Source organism: Austrofundulus limnaeus, unplaced genomic scaffold (assembly GCF_001266775.1).
Source record: "Austrofundulus limnaeus strain Quisiro unplaced genomic scaffold, Austrofundulus_limnaeus-1.0 Scaffold26, whole genome shotgun sequence".
NCBI classification, from domain to species: Eukaryota; Metazoa; Chordata; class Actinopteri; order Cyprinodontiformes; family Rivulidae; genus Austrofundulus; species Austrofundulus limnaeus.
Window position 1 is genome coordinate 2,277,617 of NW_013952428.1, and position 20,213 is coordinate 2,297,829.

A 20,213-nucleotide genomic window follows, 5' to 3' on the forward strand; every position below is an offset into this window, starting at 1 on the left:
CCTTTTGTTACATTTAGCTTCTAGCTAAACATTTGCTACTTTGAACTACAGTAGCTATTTGCTACTAAAAWCTAGCATTTTGATTATATCTATTAGTTAGCCTTTTGATACTTTTAGCTTTTAGCTAGAGTTTGCTACATTTAGCTTGCATTTTTTAACTTTTAGCTAGGGTTCAGTTCTTTTGGCTTTAGCTAGTGTTTTGCGCCTTTTAGCTTTCACTCTTCAGCAAATTGCAGCAAACTGTTTTAGCACTCAGAATTCACGCTGCATTTTTGCAGAAAATCCCATTAATCCAGTTTAATTAGATTTGTTGGGATGTATCGGGCAAATCCTCTGAAAGATCTGACAGCGCTACATTTATCTGTTTGAGTTCAGCTCAATTTGGCCATCACTGTGCAGATCTGAGTCGTTGCGGTAACATGCCAATTTTCCAAAAAAACTTTTGAGAGCATGAAGAAATCAGGCGAAAACATGTGTAGCAGAAGACATTTACGCAACGCCAGAGGCTCCCAAAACTGGAGTTTCTTCCAGAGCCGTGCTTTAGCATGCCAACATCTGGTTTTGCTTGATTTTGGGCAGGAAATTGTAAATGAGTTCTGGCTCACATCTGGTGTCTGTTTTGTTGTGTGAATGCGTCTCCTGTCGCAGCGCCTGTGTGAGTCTGTGTGCAGGGCAGCCCACAGTTTATGCTTTGTCCAGCAGAAGACGGGAAGATATTTCGACACAGATTTAGACTTCAGTTTTTGACCCGAGGCAGAGAAWCATCGAGCCCATCATGTGTTCAGAGAAAGGGTCTGTGTGTTGCTTTGGACAGCATCCAAATGTAGAGCCTCTTATGTTAAACAGCTGCTCTCACGGCCTTCAGACACTTCTGTAAATAAGACCCCCTACATGGCAAAAAAATCCAACATGCACACTTGTGTTGTAACGGTTTTAAAAAATAAGCAAAAAATGGACTCCTTGTTAACACACAGAAAATGTTATATAATATACATTTCTCATCCTTTCCAGGTGTGGCGCGATGCAGGGACTCAGGTGTTCTTTTCCTACGCCGTGTGTCAGGGAGTCCTCACAGCTCTGGGAAGCTACAACAAATACAACAATAACTGTTACAGGTTCGTGTCCTCACACCTCAGATGTGATCTTCACCCCCGCACATCCCCCACCCCAAACGGCGTTGGCTTATCTTCTAGTCCTGTCGCAGGGATTGTCTGGCTCTGTGCTGTCTGAACAGCGTCACCAGCATCTTCGCTGGTTTCGCCGTCTTCTCGGTGCTCGGGTTCATGGCTCACGACCTCAACATTCCTGTGAGTGAAGTTTCTGCCAGTGGTGAGTTAACTGCAGCTCCTCCACATCGAGCTTTGTAAGACAAAATGTAGACAGTTTAAGAAGAAAAAGGCTTTTCTCCTTTAATTTATTTTTTAGCCCAAGTGCTGACAATACCCCACAACCACCACTAGATGGCATCTCATCTTTACAAACAGTTCTAACTTAGCCTCAAGACATTAACATTTATTTATTTTTCTTATTTATTTTAAGCCATTCAGTTTAAACCAGCAGGGCTGTGTTCACATGTACCCCCCTCAGGTCCTGGTCTGGCCTTCGTAGCCTACCCCAAAGCTTTGTCATTGCTTCCCGGCTCGTCTTTCTGGGCTGTGCTATTCTTCCTCATGATCCTCTTCCTGGGCCTCGACAGTCAGGTATTACATGCAACACGCTCCACGTTGTAATGATTTTCATTGTTTTTGTTCTAAATATATTTTTCACMCTCGTTCTTACAGTTTGTGTGCGTGGAGAGCCTGGCCACAGCCCTCACAGACCTGTTTCCAAACCGTCTGAGGAGACCGGGTGCCAGGGAGAAGCTGGTCCTGGTCATCGCTGTAGCTTGCTTCCTGCTGGGGCTGATGTTTGTTACTGAAGTAAGCCGGACGCTAAGTTTTCTCTGTAGACTTACAGCTTGATGAATATCTTTGTTAGTTATTTTAACTTGCTCTTCYTTCTTCTTTATATCTTGACTGCGTTGCATCTTTCAGGGAGGGATCCACATCTTCGAGCTGGTTGACACCTTTGGTCCGAGTGGAACCAGCCTTCTTCTGATTGCTTGTATAGAGACCATTATAATTGGCTGGCTTTACGGTAGGTGTCCCTGATATTAGTTACCTGTTTTTGATTTTTGCATTTTGTTTTAATGATCAAAATCCTTGAAATCTTTTAGGTTCTTATCACGATTAACTGTTGAGCACAGCTCTGTCAGGTGTTTTTTCACCAGAGGAAAATCTTTACAGAGACGGCTGCTCCACCTACTGGGCTAAAATTAGAATTACCATGAAGTTGGGTCTTAGACTAAAACAATCAAAAAAGTGAATATTTTATATTTTGCTTCCTTATGTTTGTGCAGGGATAACAGAACAGAAGCATTAAAAACAGTTTTCAGCTTTCCTCTGGTGTTGGTGTGAATGAGGCTGTGAGCTCTTGTCACTTCCTGCTCTGATTTCAGCAGCTTCATTATAATAATGTGGGCGGAGAGTTGTTCTGCTGAGCTTTTCTCTGCTTATTGTATGTATTTCAGCTTTCTCTGTGATAATAAATAGCTACATTTAAATCACTTGTAGATATATTTTATTTTTTTTGTAATGAGCTTTCAAAAATGTCCTCTCCTGTTAACGGAGGACAGTTACTCTCCTCCCTCGTAAAGGTGTTCAGAAGTCTGAGGGTTGATTACGACCTCATCTATTGAACGGCAATTCCATTTGCTATTATGCATTTGCAGAAATCAATTTGTGGCCGTTCTTCCATTCAGYAGGTCCATTATATCCATTTTCTCTTGTTTTTATGTCCTTTCTCTCTGTGGCACCTAAAGGTGAGTTTCTCCTCTCATCTCATGCTTAAATTTATCCCATCCGTCTCTCCTCATCTGCACCAACTTCTCTATGTCATTAGTGGTCAATTCATCATTATTTTGAGCTTTTTTTTCTTTTATGTATTCTTTTATATATTACTTTTCTCACAAATGCAATCAAAAAATAACACTTTAATTTATGCCGTAATTCAGTTAAAAGCAACAAAAGTGAATGAAAACAATGTTTACTTCAGGTCAGGTGTGCAGATATTAATAGTTTGCTGTCTAATAAATAGATATTGTTTTTTACAGATGTGATCAGTTTTTACTCTAGAATAAATTTTACACACTGCTAAAATAAAAGCAGAATTAGACCATATTTAGGTCTCCTGTGAATTGAAAATTCACTTCAAAAGGTTCGTTAACAGTGCCAGAAATATGAGTTTATAACTTTATTCAGTGAAAGCCACTTTGCAAATCATAAGATTTTATGGTGGCTGTTTGACAACTTTGACTTATGATATCACATTAACTATTTAAAACTGTTGTGCTTTAAACACATAAAATAAGTTACCAGACTATGTGGTTTGAGGCAGAAATATGTATGTATGAGGTTAAAATGTCAGCATTAAGAGAAGTCAGGAACACCTAACATTTTACAGTTGTTGGACCTAAAGACCTAAAGGCAGGGAGGTGGATGCAAAACAAACTCAAACCCAAGGGCTCTGCTTTGTTAGTTRCTAAAAAGAGATTATATGTAAAGTAAAACACCTCTCGTCTTTGACTTTACACTTTCCAGGTGCGGACCGTTTCTATGATAACATTGAGGACATGATTGGGTACAGACCACTGCCTCTGCTGAAGTACTGCTGGTTGTTTGTCACCCCGCTCATCTGTGTGGTATGTCTTCACACCTCAACATTCCCGTTTCCACTCCCAACTTTATTGATATTGATATTTCACATGACTAATATTGCTTAGTGCATATATTTTCRCTTTCATGTCTACTTCTGTTCTGCAGCTCTGGACATTTAATGTTTGCTTAGATTTTAATTTCTCCACATCAGAGTTTACCTTTTAAATTGACAAAAAGTAGGGTCATTGTGTCAATTGTAAAACAGAATACAATGATTTACAAATCTCATCTATCCATGTTTCCTTAACAATGAAACAAAGTGAACAAATCAGACATTTAAATTGGGAAATGACAACATTTTTAGGGGAAAAAATTAATAATTTAGAATTTTATGGCATGACAGCAAAATCCTGCCTCTCTWATGGTATAGGGGTACATTAGTGCCCATAGTTTGARCAGCTTACACATCTGGAAAGGCACCATCAATCCAGTAAAGTATGTACAAGTTTCATATGTRCCCATCCAGGGAAGGTTTTGCTTATTTCAGCAATAAAATCCTGAACCTCACACTGTAAACAGCATGGCTTCATAGTGATTGTCACTCATTTTTTATTGTTCAGCTTTCTAGCTCGTCTCTTTCTTTTCTCTTAGATTACAATGGTGTATAACCTGACAAAAGAAAACCCTGTCAGTCATGATAGATTGTCTGGAGCCTGGGCTACCATGATGGCTGTTATCCTCATCGCCACGCCCATTTTATGCATCCCAGCATTTGTTTTCTACTCATTGTGGAAAGTACGTAAGCTTGGATTTTGTTTTCTTCACATTATCTTTTCAAATGCATTTGATTTTTTTTAAAAAGTTAAAGCTGTAAATGTGTCTGTGTGTAACATTTCAACATTTTTTTTCAACCAATAAGAATCCCAACAACTTGATAACCCCGTCCCAAGACCTGCGCCAGGTTTCCCCCCACAGCCCCGTGCTCACGCTGGGCCACCTCGTCATCTTTAAAGGACAGAGCCGACCGACGAGTAGGGCGGATGAAACGAACGAGAAGTTGATGATGGAGGAACGGAACAGGGTTTGATGTCAACTATGATTTACGTACATTAAAAAAAAACATTTTTCATATGTTTACAGAACTTCTTTAAAGACTATTTTTCATCATTCCCYATAAAAATTCTGCATTTTTTGAACCAAAGCCACAGGATGAGCTTTTTTTTYCCTTTTTTTTCTTTTTTGGCCAAACCTATCACTAAAAGGAYTAATAATAAAAAGGGACTTATCAGGTTGAGAATGTCCCCAGGACCTCCATCCAGTCTCTGTCATCCTCCCACAACTCTCTGCTGGAAATGATTCATCACACGGATCATTCAAACAAAAGCTGCTTTGTTCATTAATATCAATGACAAGTTAATTTACTATTTACAGCATTAAAGGGGCAATATTATGTGTTTCTCAGGCATATATTTAAATTCTATGCCATAAAAAAGTAACTATGTCACCTTCAGTTNAATCCTGGTCCTCGAGGGACACTGCTCCACATGTGTTCCTTGTTCCCCGGCTGCAACGCGCCTGATTCAGTGAATGAATTACTTTTTCAAATTCTGTTTTTCTTTTAATCGCCCATTCATGCACATCAGGCGTGTTGGAGCAGAGAAACTTGAAACCTGCAGGACTGTGGCACTAGAGCACCAGGATTTGACCCTCCTGATCTAACTGCTTGCAATATGTTTAGAATTGTTGAAGCTCATTTACAGATTCTCTGCATAATGAAATAGCACAGCTAGCTGTAATTGGAAAGGGGGACATCTGTAAAAGATGTATCCTGATGTCATATTATGCTTTGGGAACAGTTACAGAGGAATGCATCTTTAGAGTGTTGAGGGTGTAGATATCAGTCCTACGTCAGGTCAATGAAAACATGCCGGTGGTTAGAGGACAACATGAACCATTCAACTTATATCCAGACCGTAAAGCTCTGTCAAGGTTTTAATGGTAGACGTTTGTCCTCCATGTTCAAATATATCCTTTGTTTGTGAGTTTTGTAAATGTTTTGACTGTGGAGCGAAATGCTAAAGTTTGGAAACATTAAAGGCTTCACACTCCTTAAAAGAGTGCACATTACCATGTTTCACGACTCTGCTTTGTTCTGTGTGGAGGTTTCAATACATTTCAATACAGAAAAAATAAAATGTATCCTCTGCCTTGCACTAAAATCATTTTGGAGCATTTTCCCTTTTTGTTTGGGTTTTTAATACCTGACATTTAACATTTATGTGTTCCTCAGGCATATATTTAAATTCTTTAACATAATCAACTATGTCACCTTCAGTTGTTATTAAAATGCTGTTTATATATTTAAATAGAAACTAAACTTGACTTCTCATCATATCTGTTTCTAAATGCCTTGAAATTGGCCTCTGTCTCTTTAAGAACCTCCTTCTGCTTCTGTCCCGCCCATTTCAGCATGGGGTGGGTGTGTGTGTGCTCTGTGATGAGGAAGCTCAGCTTGGACACAGCCCAGAGGAGGAGCTGACCCCAAAAGGCGGTTCTAGTCCCAACTGGTCGTTTTTGCTGCCCTGCCTGGCTGCCTCAGGACAGCACAGGTTTTCTCAAACATGCATGAATGAGTCAAAGCAAAACTCTGGGCATGTTTTTAATGAGAGGGTAACATTATAACATGATATAAAACTAAAAAAAGGTGGATTTTACATGACATTGCCACTTTAAGTAATTTGTTTGAAAGTGTACAGCTCAAAACTCCAACTTCTTGTCACAACTCTTTTAAATTTGTACATTTGTTAAATTTGTTTGTGTTTTTATTTCATGTAGACAATTAGCTTTATAGGTTGCAGTAAAAGTATCAATATGTTAAATACTGGTGTGAGTGTTTTTGATTCTGTTCTCATGGATTTTTCTGAGCAGACAGGGTGAACATTCAGCAGCAGTATTACAGGTTTCTTCCATTTCACACTCACATACGTTACTTCTATTTTCTGACGCTTTAAACAAAACTGTAAATCCCAGTCATCATCATTTTGAACTAAACTGACATTTCGCTCCCTCGTCTCCCACCTCACGTCACCTCTGACCCCACCACTCCGCTTTCAGGATGATTTTGAGTCCAGTGGACTTGTTCAGCAATGACTCAGATGAGCAAGCTCAGTTTAAATTAACGACCAAACCAACAAACGGAAGTCATATAGGGTCAGGCCCCCACTGTGTATTGATGAATTTATGCTCAGATTCCTGCTCATCAGGAAATCAACTAGGCCTTTCCAAGTCGGGTATTTATAATTAGCATGTCTACTAATAAGCTTTTACATAACCATCATCTGCTGTTGCACAGAGCAATGATCACTGCAATGGAAAACCCAAAACTTTGTGTGTGTGTGGTGGTGGTTGTGGGTGGGTGTCAAAATGTCATCTAAATATAGAAGACAGCTAGTAGGACATCGACTGAAGATGACAATCAATTTTTAGTTTCTGATTTCACATGAAATTTTCTGCTAAAATAMATCAAACAGATGATAGCATGAAGCAAAAAAGCCAAGGCATATTAAATTCTTGTTACATAAAAGTTAAGTCTTCTCTCACAACATGTCCTTCTGAATGCATTCAGTGTTTGAAGGACATTTGAAACACAGTCGTTTAGTCTAAAACGTTTAAAAAAGCGCTTGATGTTTTCATCTGAGGTTTTCGTAGAGCGCCTCGACGCGGTTCGTTTCTGCTCACACAAAAGACAAAGACCGCGTTTTAAGCTGGAGCGTCTCGAGACATTTGCAATAATGAAATGTGACTCAGAGGTAATGGAAGGCGTTCGCGTTGTGCTTCAGGAGCAGGGTTCGACTTGTCCTGTGTGCAGAGAAGCTGCATCAGAAAGTGCAGACGATTCAATGCCCGCTGTCACTTCTTTTATCTGATGTTCTTTGTCTTCCACCTTTTTGTTTATTGGAACAGCTTTTCCTGCGGTCYTATAGCTATTTTCCCATTTTCTTTATCTTTTTTTATATCTGTTTTTCCTGCTTATCTTCACAGGAACCACATCAACTTTCCCCATTTGTTTTTACTCTGCACCTGAACCAATATCTATACCTTTTCTCCTCGCTCTCTGCAGAGTTTTCTCATCTTTTTACAATCTCTCCTCGTTAATGCATTCGTTCTCGCCCTGCTGTGCATTTCACCCCTCGTTTGTCCTTAACTTGTGGAAATGTATGATGTAAGCACCATCCTGCTGCAATATGGGATGAAAATATTAGCAATATTAGCCTCCTCTCTGTGCATGCCAATCACCTCTGGGCGCTCCTCGCTTTATAATAGCCTCCACATCGATTCACAGACCATAAGACGTGCTGTGAATTAAAGACTGCCTCAAAGACAGCAGTGTTGTTATTATTTTTTTTCATTTTCTATGATTTTTGTATTATAACTTGTTTCACCGGATGTTTGTGTTATATAAGGAGATTTTATTTATTTATTTGGTTTCAAATTAAACTGCAATCTAATTTTTGAAAGGACTCGAACATCGAAATGCTTGAAAACAGTTTTGAAGAAGCACTGTAATCTTTGCTGAAGGCAGTTGTTTTCATTTCTAGTTATGAAATCATGAAACTTAAAAAAAGAGAGGATAAAACATAACCAAACTTGTCAAAGTGATCTAGTTTTCATAACTCCAAACGCGAACCAAACTTTTGCTTTCATGACATCCTGTCCATCTAGCCTCTGTCGCCCACATAATTGCTCCCTATTATTCTTGGCCGTGGACGCTCTGGAAGCATAATTAGGCTGCATCGACTGTGGGGTGCTGTAAACAAGTTGATGAAAACCAGCTTTGACAAGTCCAATCCTGCCCAGTTGTCATCACTTGGGTCCGCACGGAGAACAAACCTTGTCAAAGATTACTCTGAATCTTCCTCTGGCAGGAGCTTTTATAGCAACCGGTATAATTATGCTCATAATAGCCTTTTAATCTTTGACTTTTCAAACCCCACCAACTATTTTTTATCACCAGGAAAACAATGGAGGGCGTGGTAATGATTATTAGCTTTGGAAATTGGCTTTTTATAGATTAAATGAGCTTGATAACAAAGAAGACAAGAGGTTTACCTACCAGGAAAAAAGGGRACATTACATGTAAATCTAGTAATACTGGTAAAAACATTTATTTTTAAATGAGACTAAAGCAGTGGTTCCCAAACTTTTTATCTTCTGACCCACAAAATATTCATGGCAAAAACTTGTGACCCCAAATATTACTGGTCTGAGTGCATGAACTTTGTTAATAACCTTAAAAACACAGGCTTTTTGACAATCTAAACAGCTTGTACACAAATATAAATACTTATTCATACTTATTTTGTGTTTTTGTAATAAATACAGGGAAAATATTACAGCAGCAATTATTTTATTACCCTTTAAATTGATTTCTGGAGATTATCCACGGTGCTTCATGACCCATAATTGGGTCCCAAGCCCAACTTTGGGAACCAAAGTGCAGTGGTTCCCAAACTTTTCAGCTTTTGACCCTCAAAATAACAGTAGAGACCTGTGCCCCCAACTGTTTCTGGATGATAAACATTTGTATCAGGTCAACTAAACATGGGCATAGTAACAATATTTTTTTATACTACATTTATCCATTTTAAATACACTAACCTCACTCCTTTGTAACAACWAAGGCAAAAATGTAATTAATTCAGAAAATCTTTTCAGGACCCCACCTTGATRTTTCGGGACCCCACTTTGGGTCCTGACCCCAACTTTGGGAAAGACTRGACTAAAGTACCCAGCATCCCTACATTCACCATGACATTACAAATCTGTAATTACAGATATTGCCCGTATGATTTGAAGATCTAGTATTACTTACAAATTTGCATAGTTTTGGTCAAACCTTTAAAGTAGTATTATCCATGATCACTTTCATTCTCACATAGGCTCAGAATGTGTGTTAGCTAAATATCTGTACAACTGACTGAGTTTATAACTGTTTTTGGTGTTATTTAAAGTCTAATAGCTGTGGTGTCCTTCTTGAGTTGGATTGGCTCCAAACGTTAACTGAATGTAGATGTGAGTTCATGACTTCCTCAATTCAACCGGGGGKTAATGGTTGCACTTTTTTCACATTTAGTGCATTCTACTCGCATTTAGGGGGAAATGCCAACTGTTGAATCTGTATCTAAATATTATATCTATATTTATATTTTAGATCTATTTCTGTCCCTTATCTATATACAAATTTTTTATTTATATCTAAAACTTAAATCTTAAATCTATACACATCTTTTATGAGTATGAAATCTAAATATACAGTATATAATATCTTTACTGTAAATCTTAAATCTAAATGAATATCTTAAATCCTATACGCTTTTAATCTAAATCTATATCTTTTTCATACATCTTAAATTTATATTTAGCATTTCCCACTAAATGTGAGAAAAAATGCACTAAATGGGAAATTGCACTAATTGAATTTTTACAGTTGGCACCCTATACTTGTTAGCATTGCGTTAAAATATGTGACCCATCAAAGCAAACTGAGGATTAAGTCAAATATGGTCAAAACGACCTCAGCACACTTTCAGATTCTTGTTTTCTAAGTTAAATTTTGATACCTGGATCATCCAGATATCATGATTGTTCCAAAGCCTTGATTTGCGTTTCTACTCAGGATAATCCATTAATGTGGTTTTAACCCCAATTTAAGATTACTAATGAACATTAATAAACAAACATCAACTGCCAGAAACAAATTCCTTGTGTGTGTCAACATACTTGGCCAATAAAGCTGATTCTGATGAGACTTTTTGAAGCCGTTTTAAAGAGGAAACCTCAAGAAATTTTTGGATATTAAGATTTCCCAGCTGGAAATTAAAAAAGGCTTGACTGATTGAAATTGAAGACTTTTCTGCTCAAAATCATGTTTTTTTTGTAGCTACTGCTCAAAAATGAGCTTCAAAACATTATTTAGGATTATATTTCAGATATTTGATACAAATAACTCTAAGTTAAAAGATTTTTAAATTCTTTTTTTTGACAAAATGCAGTTGTTGCAAACCAAAAGCTTACTTATTTCTCCACATATCACTTTGTGACTTAATCTTCTGCTCAATGTGATGGGTCGCATATGTCCTCCGGTTAATGAGATATTTTGCTAACACACAGGATTGCTAGCATTTTATTACAGTGGGTGACAATAAATGTGTTGTTTTTTCTACTTGCACTTGTTTAGCTGTCACACACCGGTAAAATTGTCTTTCGGAAGCTTTAGTCATTTGCTTCACGCTTCGAAAAACCTTTTATATGTTTAAACATTGAAAGTATTTTTGTTCACTTTAAAGTAGCCTCTACACTGCATCACTGTGCGTTGATTTCAGYGTCAATAAAAGGTGAGCATCGGGTCACTTCATGTGTTGATTCAGTCAGAATCTGATACAGGCCTGACCTCGTTTGAGCTCCTACGTTTCCAAAGCCTCTGCCAGCAAGCCATCGCTGCTTTCATTTTCCAAAAAACCTCCATGAGTTCTTTCACTGCTCGGGCTTTTCTGTCACCAAAAACCATGGTAACACGGCTGGCAGGAGCTGACTGCAGCTAATGCAGCAAACACCAACACACACACACACACACACAGCTACTGCTGCAAAAGTTCCCCACCAGAGCTGGGCAATTGACGATSTGCAACCCCCAAGGGCCGCAGGGCTTCAGCGGCCAGATTTGAGCTGTAATCAAAGCGGACAAGTCGAACTTTATTATCAAGCACTCGATACGAGCTGCAGGATCTGTCGACTGCAAACGACAGCACACATSAGAGTTTGAATATGACTTGGACTGGGCTTTAAGGACCGACACCAAACTTTGCTGCTTTTTAGTTCGGTCTTAAATTGAACATTTGAAACTTTTCATGCTGCTGCTGCGAAGTGTTGAAGCTGATGACTTGACGAGAGGGCCTGGAAACCTTTCAGGTAGGATCAATGGAGTTTTATCTTCTTGCATAATTAATTTGATCAYGTCTGTCAATGAGCCATAACAAGTTGACACTTCTCTTGTAATAGTTCATCTAAACGCTGGAGAAAAGATCTTGTCATTGAAAGCTTAAACTAAACATTGCTTTCAATCAAATTACATGCTTTGCTCCTTAATGGGTTTGCTTTTGATGCACCTGTTTTTTCTCTATTTTAGATAACTCTTTTTCTAATAATTTCATAGTATTATGCCAAGCTGCAGCTTATAACTTGTTAYACAATGTTGAAGACTTCCACTGCAAATTAATCATTTTTTTTACGTTTATAGCGTACAGTTTAGAGCAAACTTTGCTAATACGTTATATTTGTAAATCGACACAATTGCCCTTCAAAGGGTCATATTGCAGCTGAACATGATTATGGTTAAAATGTATAAATTCAATACTCAAGCCTAATGTGGATACTGTTAAAGGATGATATTCTAAAAAAGAAAAAAGAAAATCATGTTTTAGCAGACATTAGCTTCTGGCAGGTGTACAAATCAGCAAGTGATCTGTAATYAACCTCGATTCCATTAAGAAAGCTGACGATTTTTAGGTCAGTCAATAATTGCAAATAGAAACAGTTCGTGCTCAGACAGCAGGAGATGAAAAAGTGTGGATGTAAAATGAAATGAAATGCAGATATCCTTAACTTACACTCTGATTTTTTGCAGTCCCTCTTCACAGTGGTTCCCAGCACATCCCTTTGACTCTGCCTGGGGCCCAGAGTGGGACACGCAGTCGGGCATCAACAGGCCGTGAGGACAAACGGGCTTTTGGACCACCAACGTGGTCCCGCGATGGGGAAGACTGGGCAGAGCACAGTGGACTTGAACTCGCCATCAGAGGTCAAACAAGCCGTCCCCTCTGAGGAGCTGGAGCCTGCGGTGCCCCCTGAAGATGAGACGCTGAAAACGGGGGGTCTACCTGAGCGGGGGAGCTGGAAGGGGAAGTTTGATTTCCTGCTGTCGTGTGTGGGCTACGCCATTGGTTTAGGAAACGTCTGGAGGTTTCCTTATCTGTGTGGCAAAAATGGTGGAGGTGAGTACAATCCGAACTTGTTTGTATTTACCAGGATGATTTCATCACGTTTAATTTTTAAAGGTTACAAGAAACAAAAAACAAAGTTAACAGGGACAAAAAGAGCATTAGTCCTCTAATTTAATTTTCCTACACTATTATATGATTTTTACCTGTTCGTGTGAACAGGTGCCTTCCTGATCCCATACTTCATGACCCTGGTGTTTGCTGGGATACCTCTTTTTTTCCTGGAGACAGCTCTGGGACAGTTCACCTCCGTGGGTGGACTGGGGGTGTGGAAACTCATCCCCATGATGAAAGGTAACAATCAAGTGTTTAATTCTGTTCAGAATGATCAAAAAATAAAGAAAAAAACTTCTACTGGGCATTGTCTTACTTTCTGCTCAGTTTACTATGTAACAGAAATATTTTCTTGCAGTTCTATACCAATATGCCTGTAAAATTCATGGTGTTTGGAGATCAAAAAGAAACTACTAGAGATATATTAAAAATATGTGATGCTGAAATTGAACGAGTGTCTGAAATAAAATTTTTAGGGATTATTATTGATTCTAAATTAACATGGAAACAACATGTTAAATATATAAAGGAAAAGATAGCAAAAACAATAGCCACATAAGTCCAGAAATGTATTAAATTACAAGGCTTTGCATATTATTTACTCTTCACTTATACTTCCATATCTTATTGTGTGGAAGTGTGGGGTTCCACATACAAAACAACAATTAACGATATAGTACTTTTACAAAAACGAGCCATACATGTTATTAACAAGTCTGGTTACTATGAACATACAAATCCACTTTTTATTACATTTGGTATCATGAAATTCTATGATTTGGTTCATTACAAAATAATGCAAATAATGTTTCGAGCAAAATTAGCTGTGTTGCTTGTTGGGGTGCAAAGATTTTTTTATAATATGTGAATCTCAGTATGATCTGCGATGTGTTATTAAATTTATAAAATGACAAGCTAAAAAAGAAATAAAAAGGAGGTATTTTTCTGTTGTAGGAATTAAAATATGGAATGATGCAAGCATGGATTTATGAGAATGTAGTTCATTAAGGGTTTTCAAAACAATTCTAAAAAGAAATATATTTGAGGGTTACAAGTGAAAATAACTTTAAATTGGATTGTTTGTATTCTTTGTTTTTTGTGTTTTTTTTTACAGCAATGATTATGAGGGGTAGTTTAGTTTAATTGGATGTGTAGGACAGGCATAAATATAAGCCTTGTGCTTCTGCCTGTACCTTTTTTAGTTGTTGCTGAACAATTTTTCATGACTGAATAAACAACAATCAATCAATCAAAAATGCAAAATAAATGCATGTTTAGATTTCATCTTTTCTCCCAGGTGTTGGTCTGGCTGCAGTTGTCCTCTCCTTTTGGTTAAACATCTACTACATCATCATCATCGCTTGGGCTCTTTACTACTTGTTCAACTCCTTTGGTTCGGTGAGTTCTGCTTTTTGCTTTTGTTATTTATGTTTATGAGGTGCTAAAGAAGCCAGATGGGACTATAAAAAATGACTGACATGAATCTTGAATGTGCATCGCAGGAATGAAAAAATGCTGTTTTATGCATTCAGCTGAAGGTTGAAAACAGGCGGTTCTTTAAATGTCATTTCCACTGCTGAATGGTTTGCCTTCTCGTTTCTGTTTGCAGCTGTTGAGTCACATAAAACAGGTGACTGAAAAGTCAAGGGCATACGTGGTAAACTCTAGGTTAGCTGGAAAAAAAAGAGCAGCAAATTGATGTAAAGTTTTGTTGGTTTGTCTTTTATTTGAGATAAATAATTCCACCTGACTGATTTTTGGCACATAACTCGGTAATTCGTCCTGTTTTGTGTGCAGGAGCTTCCTTGGCAGAGCTGTGATAACTACTGGAACACAGAGGACTGTTTTTCCAACTACAGCCTGGCGGACACCACCAACCTGACCAGTGCTGTCACAGAGTTCTGGGAGTAAGTCAGTAAGACCTGAGCCCACCTCATGGTGTAAGATGTGAAATAATTGGTGCCTTTGTTTGTCTAAAGCAGGGGTCACATCTTTTTCTGCCACTTGCATCCTTGTTTTCAGCATGTGGGTGTGTTTCCACAGGCGGAACATGCACCAGCTGACCGGTGGTCTGGAGGAGCCTGGAAAGCTACGCTGGCCGTTAGTGGGCACTCTGGCTCTGTCATGGATCCTGGTCTACTTCTCAATCTGGAAAGGAGTGGAGTGGACTGGAAAGGTCAGATTCTCTGATTTTTGTCCCTGTGTACTGTTATGTTTTTTGTGGAGATGGAAAAAGCAAATTTATATCAGCCTTTAGAAAAACCATAAAATGTCAGTTTTAAAGGGATCCCCGATTAGTTGCAACATTAGACTTTATTTGATAAACATATGTTTTTACTGTAAAATAAAGACTGTAAAAATACTGTRGGATGTTTAGTTTTTATCATTTTTAAACTAAAAGTTTAAAATTATATTACTTGGACAGAGCCATTTTATTTACAAGCAAAGCATTCTGGGTAAATGATGATGTCAACTAGGTCATCGGTGCGAAGCTGCTAGCGAGCTATATCCACCCTGAAGGTTAATCTTGGACAGTATCTGACAGTTGGCTCTTTTAAATGAAACCAGAGAGCGTTGACAGAGAGGAGAAGGTAGAAATGACTCAGCCTGTAACTGAAAATATGGATGGAGGACAACAGAGCTGCTTCATGGAAGAAGAACCTCAGCTTAGCCTGTTAGCTTTAGCGTTAGCACAGACGCTATCACCATATATATGTATTAGCTCAGCGCTACACATTCTCCTCTCGTCACTGAGGTCCTCCATCCACATGACAGAGAGGGGAACRCAAAAATGACTCAGCCTGCAGCTGAAAATATGGATGGAGGACCTCAGTTTAGCTTGTTTGTCGTGCTAGCACCGAGCTAATACATATAAGGCAATATAGCATCAGCGCTAGCACAAAGGCTAACAGGCTAAGCTGAGGTTGTTCTTCCATGAAGCAGCTCTGTTGTCCTCCATCCATATTTTCAGTTACAGGCTGAGTCATTTCTACCTTCTCCTCTCTGTCAACGCTCTCTGGTTTCATTTAAAAGAGTCAATCAGATATTGTCCAAGATTAACCTTCAGGGTGGATATAGCTCGGTTGTAGCCTTGCACCAATGACCTAGTTGACATCATCATTTACCCAGAATGCTTTGCGTGTAAATAAAATGGCCCCATCCGTGTTAAAATATATTTTTAAAAAATTACAAAACTAAACAACCTACAGTATTTTTACAGTCATTATTTTACAGTTAAAATATGTGTTTATCAAATAAAGTCTAATGTTACAACTAATCATGGATCCCTTTAAGTTTGACTGTCTGTATGAATGGATCAAACCACTGTAAGACTTTATGACTAGGGAGGGATTTCATTAAGCTGGTGTGATTTATAAAAATAAATCTCCCCTTCAACAGTGAGCTCAGGTGAAAATAGTTCTAAATTATTTTTTTTTACATCTTCACAATATATCAGAGATGCATCGTCACAAAATCAGTCTGAGCAAAAAGCAAATAGCTTGTGGATTTTAAAATGCACGTATAAAACAAACGTAAAGAGGAGAATGACATCAACTTGCCTGGAATTGCACATAATACCGTGTTGAAGCAAAGTGAGCAGAAACACATTTACTGCTCGGGATAATTGGATTTTAATGTGAGGCTTCTGAGAGAAGTAAGAAAACGATGAATCCTCCTCCTCCCCCCCAGGCTCTGGTGTTGATGGACATTACCAATTAGACATAATCATTATGCTACAGAACCCGGAGCTACATCCAGCAGCTTCTCGGGCAACAAAACACCACAGACTTGTTAAAAAAACTGAATCTTTGTGTTATTTAGCTTCTAATTAAGAATGCTTACAGTTATGTTGAGTTTGATGTGGATTTTTTTTTTTTTTTTGGTTTTATTAACGTGCACATAAAAACATCCTTTTTAGGTGGTGTATTTTTCTGCCACCTATCCGTACTTCATGCTGTTCATCCTGTTTTTCCGAGGGATCACACTTCCCGGCGCCATAGATGGCATCCTCTTCTACATCACTCCCGACTTCAACAAGCTCGTCCGATCTGAGGTAGTGATGTGCAGATCGATACTGAACTATCTGTACTACTGATACCAGAACTTTATATTCTAGAATCGATACTAAACTCAAAATATCGATACTTTGATACTTTAGTTATTTCACATAATGTACATCATTAACAGGAAAATAGTAGAAAATAACTAAATTATTCCAATCTTGTCCTAGTTATATGTGGTGGGAGGGAACTTTTCTTCCACTTGGCAGGTGTTCAGTCAGTCCACTCAGTCCACAGATGTATGGCAGGTCATTTTAACATAAAATCTGCTTCGTTTGTAATAAAATTCTAGATGAGGGGTTCCCAAACTTTTTCATGCCATGGCCCCCCAAACAGCATTAGCTCTGGCCAGGGACCTTCTTGCAAACCCMCAAACAAAGCTACAAAATATACACAGTAACAACTTTTAGAATATTTTTTCTCCCATTTATTCACTATTCAAAAATTATTATATTTCTTTAGAATAAGAATTTTAAATTGTGCTAAACAAATGTAGGGTTAGTGTTAGAAAGACTTTTAAATTAATAAATAAATTACTATGTCGTGCATGAGGAAATTAACTGGGTGTGTCCTTATTTTCTACCAACAATATGAGTGATTCCATTTTTTTTCCCTCTGCTTGGTCAATAAAAGTAACATTCACTGACTTCCACAATGTTTTCTCTTCATTTCTTTGAGTGTTCCTGAAAGCCAACAAGTTGCACTTTGGAATGACCTCATTATTGTATCATGTTTTTGATCTTTGTTTTACAGAATGAAATGGCTGAATGAGTGCTCATCCGGTGATTCCATACTTTTTGCCAGGGGTTGTACAAAGCGGTTATTTGAAAAATGCTACTTTTTTTTTAGATTTAACAGACACATTAGGTGTGTTTTCACAAAGCATCAGTATCGGATCGGTATCACCAATGCCAGCCAAATTTTACTTGGTATTGGTATCGGAAAGAAAACTGGCAGTATAGAACATCACTCTGAGGCACAGCCTCTGCTCGCGGCTAATCCCGAACACAAGAACTTGTTGTGCGAAAGTGACGCTCTGTTCCCGTAGGTGTGGCTGGACGCAGCGACTCAGATCTTCTTCTCCTACGGCCTGGGCCTGGGCTCGCTCATCGCACTGGGAAGCTACAACACTTACAACAACGATGTCTACAAGTAGGAACAGGCATCCTCTTTAATAATACATCTTGTTTTTTTTCTTTTCTTTGTTGTAACTTTCTCTTTTGATGCCATCTCTTAAGGGACTCTGTTATTGTGTGCTGCATTAACTCCTGCACCAGCATGTTTGCTGGATTTGTCATCTTCTCTATTGTTGGCTTCATGTCGTACATCACTAAGAGACCTGTGCAGGAACTGGCAGCTTCAGGTATTTTGAACATTGATTATTTAACAATTTTTTATGCATAAACAAATTAGTTTGCTGCCATATATCATAAAATAAAGCATTTCTGAACGATTTCTTTTGTGCCATAGGTCCAGGTTTGGCATTTTTAGCCTATCCTCAGGCAGTCACCCAACTCCCCATGTCTTCTCTATGGGCCATCCTGTTTTTCTCTATGCTCATGATGCTCGGCTTGGACAGCCAGGTACCAACAATCAACATGCAAACACAATAATACCCCAAGGGTCCTTTCAGATCATCAAGGGGCAATAGCACTACTCTGTGCACTGCTATTGTATCTTCTTGGCACTATTATGATTGTTATATGGACAAAGGCTCAATTACATGTTTTTGGCACAACTGGAACTCCATACTAACAATCTGAACAACAGTGCATTATAATTTGTGTTTCTGTTTTGGTTAGTTTTGCACAGTCGAAGGTTTCATCACAGCCCTCGTGGATGAGTATCCTCTGGTGCTGAGGAAGAGGAAGAAGGTCTTCATCCTCATTATTTGCTTGGTCTCCTTCATCATTGGTTTCTCCAATATCACTCAGGTGGTCTATATTCTGTTTTAATTGTTTTTTTTTGTTACATGTACCCTACAGCAAAGACAGGCACCTTGTTTAGTGTGTGTGATAAATCAAGCTCTCCACCACCTGCAGCGAAAACCCGTGCTGTAATATTAAAGAAAGTGATGAGTTAATATTCTATCTGTGTGTTTGCTGAAACCTCTCCAGGGTGGTTTGTATGTCTTCAAGCTGTTTGATTACTACTCGGCCAGCGGGATGTGTCTTCTCTTCCTCGTCTTTTTCGAAACAGTGTCCATAGCCTGGTTGTATGGTACGAAACTTGTTTTTATACCTTTTATCCCCCCAGTTAAATCAAATCATAGTTTAACTAAACCGAACAACTAATCTGAGTGACCCTGCATGTTGAAGGTGTCTGATAGGAAATCACAAATATCACCGGACTTTTCAATTTTTTCTCCTTCTTTGTTTTGCTATTTTCATCTCCACATTTATCCGTTTTTATCTCAGGGGCTGAAAGATTTTACAAGAACATCGAGGACATGATTGGCTATCGGCCATGTGTCTGGTGGAAGCTTTGCTGGCTCTACTTCACGCCTCTGATCTGCCTGGTATGAGGAAAATAATTCTCATTACCTCTGCAACAGATTCACCTCTGATAAAGTTTCCTCCAGCCTTAAGGAGATCAACGATTTACCCCATTTACTCTGAGCAGTCGTCACAGAAACAAACATAAGAAGAATATGATTGCTTCATAATGCCATCTATCTTATTGGTTCCTTATACAACACCTTTCCCTGTTGAGAGGAAAGGTGTAACCTCATGTTTATTTGCAGGGGGTGTTCACCTTCAGTGCCATCGAAATGACCCCGCTAACCCTTGGAAAGTACGTGTACCCGCTTTGGGGCCAAGTTGTCGGTTGGCTTATGGCTTTGTCTTCAATGATCCTTATCCCAGGCTATGCAATCTACATGTTCTGCACCACCAAGGGCAGCATCAAACAGGTACATCTTCCTGCAGAGCTCAGTGTTACAGGGATATTTAGTTTTTGTAAAATCTGCTGCATAAACTTTTACCCCTCTGGTTTCCCTTTATTATGACCCCCGCACGTGAAGCGTAAGCGGGAGTCATTGTTTTCGTACTTTTTCTTTTTCCTGCGGAGATTTTTGGTCAACCGTAGCACAAAATTGGCTGCACTGATCAACATGAAATTTGGCAGGACTGTAGATGAGTCTGACCTACACTGCGCCAGCCAAAGGGTTTACAATAGACCCTATATTTGAGGAGGGGGCTCCTTTCAAAGTGGTGGTGTCAGGACATGCAAAAATGCTTATAACTCAGACTGCTCAACATACAGTGGTTTGCAAAAGTATTCATACCCCTTGAACTTTTCCATATTTTGTCACATTACAACCACAAACATAAATATATTTCACTGGA

At 38.6% G+C, this 20,213-nt stretch overlaps 2 protein-coding genes across 3 annotated transcripts in view; both read left to right on the plus strand.

Annotated features, from left to right (window-relative positions):
- LOC106515137 (sodium- and chloride-dependent GABA transporter 2) overlaps nt 1–4,888 on the plus strand; it is a 12,510-nt gene extending 7,622 nt beyond the window's left edge. For both annotated transcript variants that reach the window (XM_014004781.1, XM_014004782.1), the window contains exons 9-16: nt 1,012–1,115; nt 1,205–1,329; nt 1,588–1,700; nt 1,782–1,919; nt 2,034–2,136; nt 3,639–3,739; nt 4,347–4,490; nt 4,615–4,888. In XM_014004781.1, the coding sequence (XP_013860235.1) occupies nt 1,012–1,115; nt 1,205–1,329; nt 1,588–1,700; nt 1,782–1,919; nt 2,034–2,136; nt 3,639–3,739; nt 4,347–4,490; nt 4,615–4,782 (996 nt within the window). In that variant the 3' untranslated portion in view covers nt 4,783–4,888. The remainder of the gene's footprint in view (nt 1–1,011; nt 1,116–1,204; nt 1,330–1,587; nt 1,701–1,781; nt 1,920–2,033; nt 2,137–3,638; nt 3,740–4,346; nt 4,491–4,614) is intronic.
- Nucleotides 4,889–11,195: 6,307 nt separating this feature from the next.
- slc6a1l (solute carrier family 6 member 1, like) overlaps nt 11,196–20,213 on the plus strand; it is an 11,864-nt gene continuing 2,846 nt past the window's right edge. Inside the window, exons 1-14 of the mRNA XM_014004783.1 lie at nt 11,196–11,663; nt 12,379–12,745; nt 12,914–13,045; nt 14,103–14,203; nt 14,603–14,712; nt 14,849–14,981; nt 16,725–16,859; nt 17,915–18,018; nt 18,105–18,229; nt 18,337–18,449; nt 18,669–18,800; nt 18,984–19,086; nt 19,284–19,384; nt 19,610–19,777. Of these exons, the coding sequence (XP_013860237.1) occupies nt 12,505–12,745; nt 12,914–13,045; nt 14,103–14,203; nt 14,603–14,712; nt 14,849–14,981; nt 16,725–16,859; nt 17,915–18,018; nt 18,105–18,229; nt 18,337–18,449; nt 18,669–18,800; nt 18,984–19,086; nt 19,284–19,384; nt 19,610–19,777 (1,698 nt within the window). The 5' untranslated portion in view covers nt 11,196–11,663; nt 12,379–12,504. The remainder of the gene's footprint in view (nt 11,664–12,378; nt 12,746–12,913; nt 13,046–14,102; nt 14,204–14,602; nt 14,713–14,848; nt 14,982–16,724; nt 16,860–17,914; nt 18,019–18,104; nt 18,230–18,336; nt 18,450–18,668; nt 18,801–18,983; nt 19,087–19,283; nt 19,385–19,609; nt 19,778–20,213) is intronic.